Source organism: Felis catus, chromosome B4, assembly GCF_018350175.1.
Source record: "Felis catus isolate Fca126 chromosome B4, F.catus_Fca126_mat1.0, whole genome shotgun sequence".
NCBI lineage: Eukaryota > Metazoa > Chordata > Mammalia > Carnivora > Felidae > Felis > Felis catus.
In genome coordinates this window covers 99994603-100006904 of record NC_058374.1, presented here as the reverse complement: position 1 = coordinate 100006904, position 12302 = coordinate 99994603, and the positions used below count along the sequence as shown (strand labels likewise).

Below are 12302 nucleotides of genomic sequence, written 5' to 3'. Positions count from 1 at the left end.
ATAAGCTGTAAATAGCATTCATAATCTGTGTTTAGTCTTCTCAGTATAGCATGGTTACTGTCATGCTTCTTATGTTCTCAAAATGGTGTACAAATACCTTTTAGTATTTGTATTTATCAGAAGTGGTTTTTAAAATACAACGTACTGAAATTTTTTAATGTTATTAAATACTCTATTTGCTTTTACAGTGTGACTTAGTTCTATTTCTGCATTTGTCTATTTCATTTTTTAGCCAGCAAGGTTGCTAGCAAATGTTTGCTAACCTTCATGCACTGAGTCTACTTAATATTAAAGAATAATCATGTGACTCTACTAAACAACAGAAAACTTCACTTTTTAAAAGTTTGGTATTTACTTAATTAGGTAACTAAAGGCAGAATTGTCTGTTTATCTTGTCAAAGAATATACTAAAGTTTACCCTGGATCGATTTATTTGAAAGAAAAAGTAAATGGTTATCTTTGTTTTCTGAGTCTTGAAATAGAGAAAATCATATTCATAGGGATGCTTCCACATCCCCTTTTTACAACCAACAGTTGTATTGCAACTAGCCATGATAGAAAGCAATTTTCAATATATTTTATCAGCTAAGAAATAGAATGGAATTAGGTACTTCAAAGAAGTGGCTTTTTATGTTGTTGTTTTTCCAATTCAAGAGTAGAACATAGGAGCTTCTGGGTGGCTCACTCAGTTGAGCGTCAGACTTTTAATTTTGGCTCAGGTCAGGATCTCAGGATCATGGGATCAAGCCCCATGTCAGGCTCTGCACTGAGCATGGAGCCTGCTTAAGATATTCTCTCTCTCCCTCTCTCTCTCTCTCTCTCTCTCTCTCTCCCTCTCTCTCTCTCTCTCCCCTCTGCACCTCTCTCCCACTTGCACATGCACTCTCTCTCTCTCAAATTAAAATAAATAAATAAATAAATAAATAAATAAATAAATAAATAAACAAAACAAAACAAAACAAAACATATATTTCTTCTGGGACATTTCATTGTACTGAAAAATAAATTTAGATGCATTTATAATTATAATTAGATGCATAATAATGTCTATCTGACATTATTAGAGGAGAGGTTCTCCACTAGTGACATTGAAAGATAATTTTGTCTTACTATTTTGAGCATAACCTTCTTTTCATTTTAGTTTCCTTGGGAAAAAAATTACTTTTTTGTCACTTGTACCTTAACAAATATGTTGGAATTATATGGAATTATTATGGAAGTGTGTAAAAAATTATACTTTATCAATGATGATAACACTTGTATTTTGTTAACAACGTAGAAGTTAAGGACAGCGTGTTCATTTGTTTAAGAATAATATTCCAGGGACACCTGGGTGGCTCAGTCAGTTAAGCGGCCCAGGTCATGATCTCACGGTTTGTGGGTTTGAGCCCCACATCAGGCTCTGTGCTGCCAGTTCAGAGCCTGGAGCCTGTTTCGGATTTTGTGTCTCCCTCTCTCTCTGCCCCTACCCTGCTCACACTCCATCTCTCAAAAATAAATAAGGATTTAGAAAAATTAAAAAAAAAAGAATATTCCATTGGATTAGTAGGAGGAAGTAAACTCTGTGTATTACTACACTACTTGGAAATATCTTTATGACCACAGATTTAGGGAAGACTTTAAGACCAGAAAGCACTAGCCATTAAAGGATGAGATGACTAAATTTGACTACATTAAAATTAAGAGCTGTTTATTAAAAAAAAAAAATACATGGAATAAAAAGACAAGCCATAGAATAGGAAGTTATTTATAAAACACAGTTGGTAAAGGGCAGTATCTGAAATACATCAGAATTGCTATATAAATCAATAATAAAAAGATAGGCAATAAGTTGTGTTTTGTTTGTTTTTTAATGCACAAACGATCTAAAGAGGTCCTTCACAAAGAGAAAGTTAAAATGACTAATGTGAGAAAATGCTCAACATTGTTAATAGTCAGGGACCTGCAAACTAGAACCTTACGGATATATACACACACACATATATATATATATATACACACATATATGTACACATTGATAATACACACCCAACAGATTAGCAAAAATGTTTGTCAATATTGATGTGGACGTGAATAAGGAGAAAGGAGAACTCTTACACACTATTAGTAGAAAAATAAACAATTTTGTTATCCTTAAAATTGAAGACACACATATACTATAACCCAAAAATTCTGCTTCTAGGTTTAAACTTAGGGAAACTCACGGATATATTTGTGTGTGTATATATATACATACATATATACATATATATATATATATACAGTGTGTGTGTGTACACACACACACACACACACACACACACGTTGACTAGGATACATTTCAGAGTATATTTGTGGCACCATTGTTCATAAAAGAGACAAACTGGGAACAACCCAAATGTTTATCTACAATCAATGGATAAATGGTGATATAGTCATGCAATAGGATTCTAATCATCAATGCAAATGAATGAAATACCTGCTTGACATGCTGGTAAAGAATGTTTGCAAAAGTCAAGGTAGTTACTTTTGAGAAGAGTGGATTGTGATCAAGAATGGCACTGGGAGGTGGGGAGGATCTTACAGGATTTTGACAATTCTGTTTTTTTTATTTGGGTGGTAGTTATGCAGATATTCACCATATACATTAAATTACACATTTATGTATTATGCATTTTTCTGAAGCTGTCTTTCACATATTTAATAAAATAATTGCAAGTAACAGAGTACACTGTTGTTATTTTTTGGATCAATTTATCAAATTTCTCTGTTTGAAAGGGTAAATAAGGATTAGACCTTTCTTTTCAGGAATTCACAGTCAAGTATGGAATATGAACATGAAAAATAATTGAAGCAGATTGTGATAAATATGGTAGTACAAATGTATGAAATGCTGTATGTCTCAGAGAAGAGGACTGCTAACTATGCCTACACAGTCAAAGCAAGGCCTATCAGAAGAGGTGGCCTTAGGTCTTCAGAGGTACCCTGGCATTCTAAAAACAGCATGAATTTTATTTTACTATTTTTTTTAATTTTATTTTTTTAATTTGAGAGAGAGGGAGAGGCATGTGCGTGCAGGGGAGGAGCAGAGGGAGAGGGAGAAAGAGACTTTCAGCAGTTTCCACACCCAGTGCAGAGCCTGATGTAGAGCTCTATCTTATGACTGTGAGATCATGACTTGAGTGGAAATCAAGAGTCTGAAACTTAACTGACTGAATCACCTAGGTGCCCCATAAAAACAGCATGAATTTTAAAGTTAGACCTAAGTTTCTATCCGCTCTGACACTTTGACTTAGTGACATTTATCAAATTACTTAATTTCTGGGAGCCTTGATTTCCTCAATTCTATAAAATAGTTAATATTTGGGATTTTTAAATAATTTTTTTGGTGTAATGTTTATCTTTGTGAGAAAGAGAGAGCATGAGCAGGAGAGGGGCAGAGAGAGGGAGACAAAGAATCCAAAGCACAGACCCCAGCGTGAGGCTTGAACTCACGAGCTGTGAGATCATGACCTGAGCTGAAGTTGGACACTTCACTGATGGAGCCACCCAGGCACCCCAACATTTGGAATTTTTTGTGGTGTTTTAAAGATTAGAAACTAAAGCACTAGCATAAGTGTCATAATCACAAATGTTCTTACAAATGGATATTGGTTGCTTTATTGTTTTCATTAATACTGTGTTACTTATCATTATTGATGAATGAATCAGAATTAGGCAGGTAAAAAATTGGTTAAAGGGGTATAGACTAAGTGAGGAAGGATGTCAAAGTGGAAGTCTAATAAACTAATAGAATAGAGAAGGCTGGGTGAGTTTTTATTTTCATTTTTATTTTTCCCCATTAAAAAAAATATTTATTTTGAGAGAGAGAGAGAGAGAGAGAATGCTGGTGGGGGAGCAGCAGAGAAAGAGGAGAGCAAGAATCCCAAGCAGGCTCCTTCCACACTGTCAGTGCAGAGCCCGACAGAACCCAACATAGGGCTCAATCTCACATACTGTGAGATCATGACCAGAGCTGAAAACAAGAGTTGGACACTCAACTGACTGGGCCATCCAGGTGCCCCTATTTATTTTTTAATTGAGGCATAACTTACATATAGTTAAATGCACAGCTTTTTGAATTTTAGGTTACACATAGACACATGTAACCAGTTCCCAAATCCGCAGAAGACTCCCTTATGCCCTTCAAATCAGTTCCTCCTACAACAAAGATAAACCACTGTAACAACCTCTAACACTATAGATTAGATTTGCCATTTCCTGAACTTTATATAAATGGAATCATACAATGTGTGCTTTTTTTTTTTTAATGGGAAGACATGGCTTCTTTCACTCAATATTTATGTCTGTTTTATGTAATAATAATTGGCTCTTTTTCATTGCTGTGCAGCATTCCATCGTGTAAATATACTGCAATATATTCTATTAATAACCATTTGAGTTGGTTTCAGATATTGGCTGTTATGAATAAAGCTGCTTTGAATATTTTTGTACTTTCTTTTGATATATATACAACCATTTCTTTCAGGTCTATCTAGGATTAGAATTGGTTTGTGTAGAATACCCATATATTCAGATTAAGTACATACTTTCAAATAGTTTTCCAAAGTAGTTATGCCCCTTTATACTCTCATCAATGGCAAGTAGACTTCCAGAGGCTCCACATTCTCATCTGTACTTGGAAAGTGATAGCCTTTTTAGTTTTAGCATTTTGATGGGGATATAGGTCTCTGTATCATTGAGGCAGTAAGGAGAATAGCAGGAAGATCATTTACTGCTAAAGTCACTGATACACAAACTTGGTAAAAAGTCATGATCTGAAACCGTTCTGCTTTTTTTTAAGTTTATTTATTGATTTTGAGGAGTGGGTGCACAGGAACAGGGGAGGGGCAGAGGGAGAGAAATAATCCCAAGCAGGCTCCGTGCTGTCAGTGAAGAGCCAGACACTGGGCTGGATCTCACAAACCAGGAGATTATGACCTGAGCCAAAATCAAGAGTGAGACAGTTAACCAACTGAGCAACCCAGGCGCCCCTGTTCTGCATTATTAATAATTATGTTATAAGCTTTAGGATTTTGTCTATAAATATCACTCTAAAAAATTAAAGGAGTGGGGTGCCTGGGTGGCTCAGTTGGTTGAGCGGCCGACTTTGGCTCAGGTCATGGTCTCACAGTTTGTGAGTTCGAGTCCCGCGTTGGGCTCTGTGCTGATAGCTCGGAGCCTGGAGCCTGTTTCAGATTCTGTCTCCCGCTCTCTCTGTTCCTCCCCGCTCGCACTCTGTCTCTCAAAAATAAATGTTAAAAATAAAGGAGTAATTTTAAAGTATTTTGAATCACCACACCTGGTGGAAAATAAAAGCCTAAGAAGTATTTTGGCAGACCCCTTTTTGCTTCTAATAAATATGCTTTTATTTTACACGTCTTTAGGAAACCAGCTTTATACAGACTAAAGTGTCTAGAGTGACACTTTGTGCTTTGCTTATTTTGGAATTACCCTTGAAAACTTAGTGTACAATCTGGCAATATTTCCTTTTTAAGGCTTTTGAACATTTTTGTATGTTCCTTGTACATTATGCTGATTATCTACTTGTATTTATCCTTAGTTGAAACTCCCAAGTATTTGACCAGACTTGGCATCTTGCTTTATCCCTCTATAATTTTAAGTAACTTGGGAGTCATCAGGGCCAGCTTTTAAAATAATGAGTGGCAAGTTTGAGGTATAGAGAATCTTTTAAAGTGGTATATTCATTTACTGGGTTTGGCAGGTAATATACAACAAAGGTTTGTGATTGTCCTTTTTTAACATTAGAAACTTTCTGTAAGACTTATTTGCATGTCAAAGTCTATTCAGATTTATAACTTTTACTTTTGTTTTAATTTACTATTACGCTTTTAAAATGATGTGTGAAAGTAGAATGGTTTCTACTTCAAAATGGGTGTTAATCTAATAAATGGATTGGGCTACATTCAGCTGAAACCCAAGATCTCAGAGAAATTGAAGTTGAAAGTCTGTTCTTGTGAGAATAAATGACGTCATTTTTTTAAATATTTATAATATATACTTTTAGAAAATTTTGTTCTTTTGCACATATATGTAGAAAACCTTTGAAGTAACTTATGTGAGGTTGTTAGTATTAAGGATTACATATTAACAAAATGTTATTATTCTGAGTAAATATATAACTTCAGTTTGCTTTTTACTCAAGTCTAAAATTTTGGTTATTTAAAATCTCATGTTGCATTTATGAAAGTTCTTTCCCCCCTAGTATTGGGTTTGAGTGATCCTTCTCCTTACCATAGTTGGGAGGACAGGGGGAGATCCCTTCTTCATATTACAGAAAATAATTCAACCAAATCTCTGGATTAGGAAATTGGAATGGATTTGTTTTTAGCTAATATAAACCAAATGCAGAATAAATGGTATCACTGGTATGTTAGAACGGATTGCTAAATGCTTCAGGCAGTGGTGCTACTGATGATTTTTTAAGTGCTGCTTTATGAACAATTATATATATATTTATTTAATACAGGCTTTTATTGGACTTAGAACAAATAATTATAGGGAAGAGTTAATAATACTTTCCCTCAAAAGTAGAAAGAACATTATTAAAATGAGTACTCCTTTTACTTGACACAAAAATTTCAGTATTAACATTTCTCTCATTGTATTATAATAACATTAATTTGTTAATTGCTTTGGCACAGTGTTACATTAACGTGTTACATGAGTGCAGGGATCTGTGCATGTTCATCCCAGTGCATTGGTATATTTTAGATTTATCTTTTTACAATTTGTGCAGCATTAGTGCCAACGATCATCTTAAGAGTCAATATTAACTGAATGTGTACTATGTGGAAAATGCTATGCTAAGTGTTTTCTTTTTCTTTTTTTTTTTTTTAATGCTAAGTGTTTTCTAATGGATCCTCATGTAATTCTCACAGTAAGCACATTGTTAGATTTTTTTAAGTCTGTCCCTCAACCTAGATTTATTTCCCTAGTCTCTCAAAACCAGTTCTGGAGTTGTTTCCAATTTGGCAAGAGGTGTGAAAAGTATGTTGAGTTGTTTCTGTCAGTTAGGATTCTTCATTAGAAAACTGCTCACTAGAATAAAAGCTCCACAAGGCCTGAATTTATACAAAGTGTTCTGAGATCACAGAAAAGAGGTCTTGAGCTTGATGTTGATGGATTCAGGAAAAGACTTCATTGCCTTTGTAAGCCTTAATTTATTTTAAAGAGTTATTAAGCTACGTATGATCCCTTAGAAATCTTTTAAACTATAATAGTTTAACGCTATGTTTGGTCTAGGCTTTTTATACCAGTGTTCATAAAATATAATGTGTATTTGAAATTGGATGACTTATATGCCTCTACTTTCTAATGCCTACATGCTATATAGTAATATTGAAATGATGACAATGTGTTTTAAAGGTTTTGACAGAGGAAAGGAAGACATTTCTCAAAATAAAGATGAATCTTCACTTTCTATGTCAAAGAGCAAGGTAAGCATATGCTGTCCCCAAATACATTATTATGGCATTTTTCTAATATTTAAGATGAGGAACTAACACTAAAATCCTATCCAATTTTTATGACATGTTTTTATGTTGGTTTATCTAAACCATGATCCACTGGGGTTGATGTGGCTGCTGTTGATTACTTGGGAATACAGTCTGTTGGTAACCAGTGTGTTCTCTCCAGAGTTCTGTTGTTTCTGGTATGTCTATTATAGTAACAGACCGAAGTCTGAGGGTTCCATTCAGATAAATTCTCAGGATTTGTGTGTGGTTTTGTTTTGTTTTAATTCTTAAGTGTTTTGAGTTTATCTGAATGACTATCAAAATACATACATTTTACCAAAGGCTGAAGATCTCCTGCAGTAGCCTGCAGTTGAAAGATCTTTTCTTAGGTAGAATAAGATAAAGTTTCCTAAATTAATGATTCTCAAACTGGGATACTTGTGCATATTCTTACTGTTGAGAATTTGTTCTTTAAAGGGTAAATACTCAAATTTGAGAAACATTGTGTAACACATTGGTTTTCCTTTCTTAATTCACTAGATTTGCTATAATTTGTTAAGGAATTTGACTTCTGACTATTATTTCTGGTCAGGTTTAATAGCAGAAGCAGCTTTTGTTTGTGGAATCAAACTTCAGTGACTGTAAGAAAACCTATTTCTTAAACTAGTAAATTCTCTGCTATTCTCAGCACTGGATTTTGGTTTTAAAACCCCTTATTTTTCTTCCACAGCTACTGGTCTGCAGCTGTTCTTATGTAGCAGTTGTGGCATACCTCTGTGGGAGAGAAACTGTTCCATGATTAAACACCTCTTTCTTAGCAAAATTGAAGTGGGCATATGTGTGACAAACAGAAGATGAAAAAAACCCTACATTTTTGTTTCCATTCATGGGAATGATTGGGAGGAGTCCATGATACGTATATATAATTTTACATAAATTTTATCCACACTTTTCAAGTATTCATTACATAAATATCATATGTGTAAAAGTACTCGGGATGAAAGTTTAATAGTAATTCATATATATATAAAACATATGAATGAGAAATTCCTTGATCATTTTATATGAGATGTGTTATTAAAGAAAATTAAAGAGGAAATAATTTATCTTGGGTCTTCAGTGCTAGAAATACAATGAAATTTATAGAACTGTAAAGACCTATTTTCAGGCAGTTAATGCCAGAATTGGTGAATATGTAGTAGAGCAGTATTCCTATTCAGAAGCCTAAATACTTAAATACTTACATATCACAGTCACCCATATGAAGTCTCTAAATTGGGAGGTGGGCGGCAGAGAGAGCAGGGAGCCTGAAAAGAAAGTTTACATACTTTACTGGAGCAGGGTGCATTAATGAAAAAAGCACAGGCTTTAGAAATGCACTTTGAGAACAACAGCACTGATCATATATGACTCTTTAAATTTGAATTAACTAAAATTGACTGAAATTAGAAATTTAGTTCCTCAGTTACACTAGCCACATCTCAAGTGCTCAGTAGCCACATATGGCATTTCTGTCATTCAGAAAGTTCTGTTGGACAGAACTGTTTTAGAATAAAAAGTGTGAGTTTGAATCTTACATATGTTACCTATATAGATACTAATTACAGTGATATTAATAGCTATTTTGTATTAAGAGCTTACTGTGTGTCCTCTTAACTCTCATAACGATACTTGAGGATACGGGTATTATTGGCCCCATTTTATAAGTGAACAGACTGAAACTTAGAGAAATTAAGTAACTCTCAAGAGTCAAAGTGGCTTTAGTTTTCTTGCCTGTGCAAGGCAAATAAAATAAGATCAACACCCCAGACTGTGATACTGCAAGTGCCTGGCGGAGTACCTGACTAATAGTAGGTATTTGAGAATTCATTTTCTTTCTTTGAATAAGAATTACAGTGAGGGGCACCTGGCTGGCTCAGTAGGTAGAGTGTGCAACTCTTGCTTGTGGTTGTGAGTTCAAGCCTCACTTTGGACATAGAGCTTACTTGGAAAGAAAAAAAACAAAGAATTACAGTGAATGACTGGGGATTCTTAATGTGATAACTAGTGTAAGTAAGATTATACTCATCCTGTTATTTTCCAAGCTGGAACCTATTGATTCCATCTTTAGGTTTAATACTTGTTAATTCTGTTAGCTGAAGAGATTCATAATTGCTAGTTTGTCCTTAAATATTTTAACACATAACCTAGTCTCTTGTTTTTCACAACAATCTTAAAATTTATACATTTGTCATTAAACTACATTCACATGGAAGTCTGAACATTTTAGTCTTAAAGTTTTGTTATTCCTTCTTTAATCAGTGTACATAACTGACTTTGTCTCTCTCTCTCTCAAAAATAAACATTAAAAAAAATTTTTTTTTAAATTTATGAGTTATGCTAACAGCTCAGAGCCTGGAGCCTGCTTTGGATTCTGGGTCTCCCTCTCTGCCCCTCCCCCACTTGCACTTTGTCTCTCTCTCTCTTTCAAAAACAAATAAACATTAAAAAAATTTTAAAAAATCAGTATGTGTAACTGAGACCATCATAATTTTAACTGTATACTTTTCTGAACTTGATACAAAAAGTAGTAATACTGCCATTTTGATCATGAGATTTGGGATTAAGTTATTTCTTAAAATACATGATTAAGACCAGTGAGCACAATGGAATATACCCTTTTTTTGGAATACACCCTTTTTTACCCCCACATTTTTTTACACCCCCCCATTTAAAAAAATACGGTTTCTATTTCTCATGCATTCTGTAAATGAGTGTGAATTGGAAAAGTCAGTTAATGAAGTCATCCCATCTTCCTGTTAGCATTTTTATCTTAATGTTTATTTACTTTTGAGAGAGAGACTGAACGTGAGTGAGGGAGGGGCAGAGAGAGAGGGAGACACAGAATCTGAAACAGGCTCAAGACTCTGAGCTGTCAGCACAGAGCCCGATGTGGGGCTTGAACTCATGAACCATGAGGTCATGACCTGAGCCAAAGTTGGATGCTTAACCAACTGAGCCACCCAGGTGCCACCCTGTTAGCATTTTTAAAAGAATTTTTACTTTAAAAATTTGTTTTTAGTTTATTTATTTTGAGAGAGGGGGAGTGGGGAGGGGTAGAGAGAGAGGAAGGAAAAGAGAAAGAATCCCAAGCAGGCTCTGCATTGTCAGCATGAAGCCAGAGGTGGGACTTCAACTAAAGAACCCTGAGATCATAATCTGACCTGAAGTCAGGTGCTTAACTGACAGAACCACCCAGGCGCCCCTAAAAGAAATGTTGTCCATCTCAACAGAAGGAATTACCAGCAAGGGTACTGTGTCTAGTGGGATAAAAGGAATCCTGTTACAAGGATAGTGGATTTTTGAGCCAAGGTCTATTTATTGACTTGATTTTCCCCTCAGCCGTACATCTGCCTATCTATAGATGCTCTGAATCATCTATCACTTGCTATCAAAAATATATTTACTTGGACATTTAAAAGGACTTTCCAAATCAGAATATCTGATATAGTCATAGTAACTTATTATCATCATCACCATCATCATCATCATCCCTTATATATGTAGTATTTTTTAGTTTTCAAAGCAAGTTGAAAGTATTCTCATATAATGTTCATTTAAAGATCAAATTTTTGACAGCATTTGCAATCTAGGAGATAGTCACAAACCTGAAACACAGTACGTACAACTACTACGCTATACACATCGTATACACTACCTCATTTAATCATCAAAGGAATCATTAATTCCTGTTGTTCGTGAAGATAAATCTTAAATTTGAGTCTGGCTGAGAGTCTGTGTGAATAGTTTTAAAAGGTGAGAAATCATTAAAAAGGTGGCCAAGAGCCTGAAACTGGGAATTCGGTAGACCAGGGAACAAATCCCAGCTCATCTACTTACTGCCTCTATGACTTTGGGAAGTTATTTTTAGTTGGTTAGTCTTGGTTTCCTTATTAGCAAAGGGGAGATACTACTATCTCATAGGGTTGCTGTGAGGATGAAGTATTTAGAATAGTTTTTGGTAAAGAATAAGTAGCCATTAATTTTCATTAGCATTTATTCTTCATTTACTAGTATCTAAGAAGTACATTATAATACACATTTTCCTATTAAACTGTGGGAAATAGAAATCATCCTGTTCTTCTGACAGTACCTTTGCCATCCTTGGGTTCTCAGCGGCAAGAAGAAGACAGAGACCTGTTTGGCTTGAGGAATTTTGTAAAATTGTTTTGATATCATAATCTGTGCCATTCTCAGAGTAAATTCTATGGTGTCTCAAGTCTAGTCCTGAAAGGAGTGACTTCAACAAAAATTTAATTGGGTTAACCCCCACCTCCAGTAGTTTGTAGTTCTCTTCTGTCTAATTCAGCCAGTTATTATTACCACCACTGTAATAACCCATATTTTATACCTAGTAGCAGAGGCATTTTCAGGAGAGGTAAAAGAAGTGAGTTGCAAATGCTAGTTTAATTTTCATTTTATTAATTCATCAGGTATTTGGTGAGCCCTTTCTTTTCCCCAGGTGTTACCTGGGTATCATTGGTGAAAAAATATGGTCCCTGCCTTCATGGTTTTTAAAATTGAGTGAGGGAGTTTATACCCAAAGTTTTTTGTTTTTTTTATCCGTGAGCACACCTAGTGATATGCACATTGGCAATTCAGCATTTGAAAGCCACCATTTGGATCAAGCCCCCCATACTTTCTTGGCACTAGGAGTCACGCTTAGAACTTTAAGTACCTGTGTCTAACAATAGATAAAACCATAGATAAAAATGAAAATCATAGAACACAAGGCACTAAACATGTTTAATTGTATTGTTCCAAGAT

The 12302-nt window shown here is 34.8% G+C and overlaps 1 protein-coding gene and 1 non-coding gene across 13 annotated transcripts in view; both read left to right on the top strand.

Moving 5' to 3' along the window:
- The window catches only part of OSBPL8 (oxysterol binding protein like 8), a 153887-nt gene that overhangs the window by 97969 nt on the left and 43616 nt on the right, over positions 1–12302 (top strand). For all 12 annotated transcript variants that reach the window (XM_023257268.1, XM_023257267.2, XM_023257264.1 and 9 more), the window contains one exon: positions 7408–7478. In XM_023257268.1, the coding sequence (XP_023113036.1) occupies positions 7408–7478 (71 nt within the window). The remainder of the gene's footprint in view (positions 1–7407; positions 7479–12302) is intronic.
- LOC111561570 lies at positions 8219–8349 on the top strand. Its single transcript, XR_002744212.1, has one exon. It is a non-coding gene; the product is annotated as a small nucleolar RNA SNORA41 (small nucleolar RNA).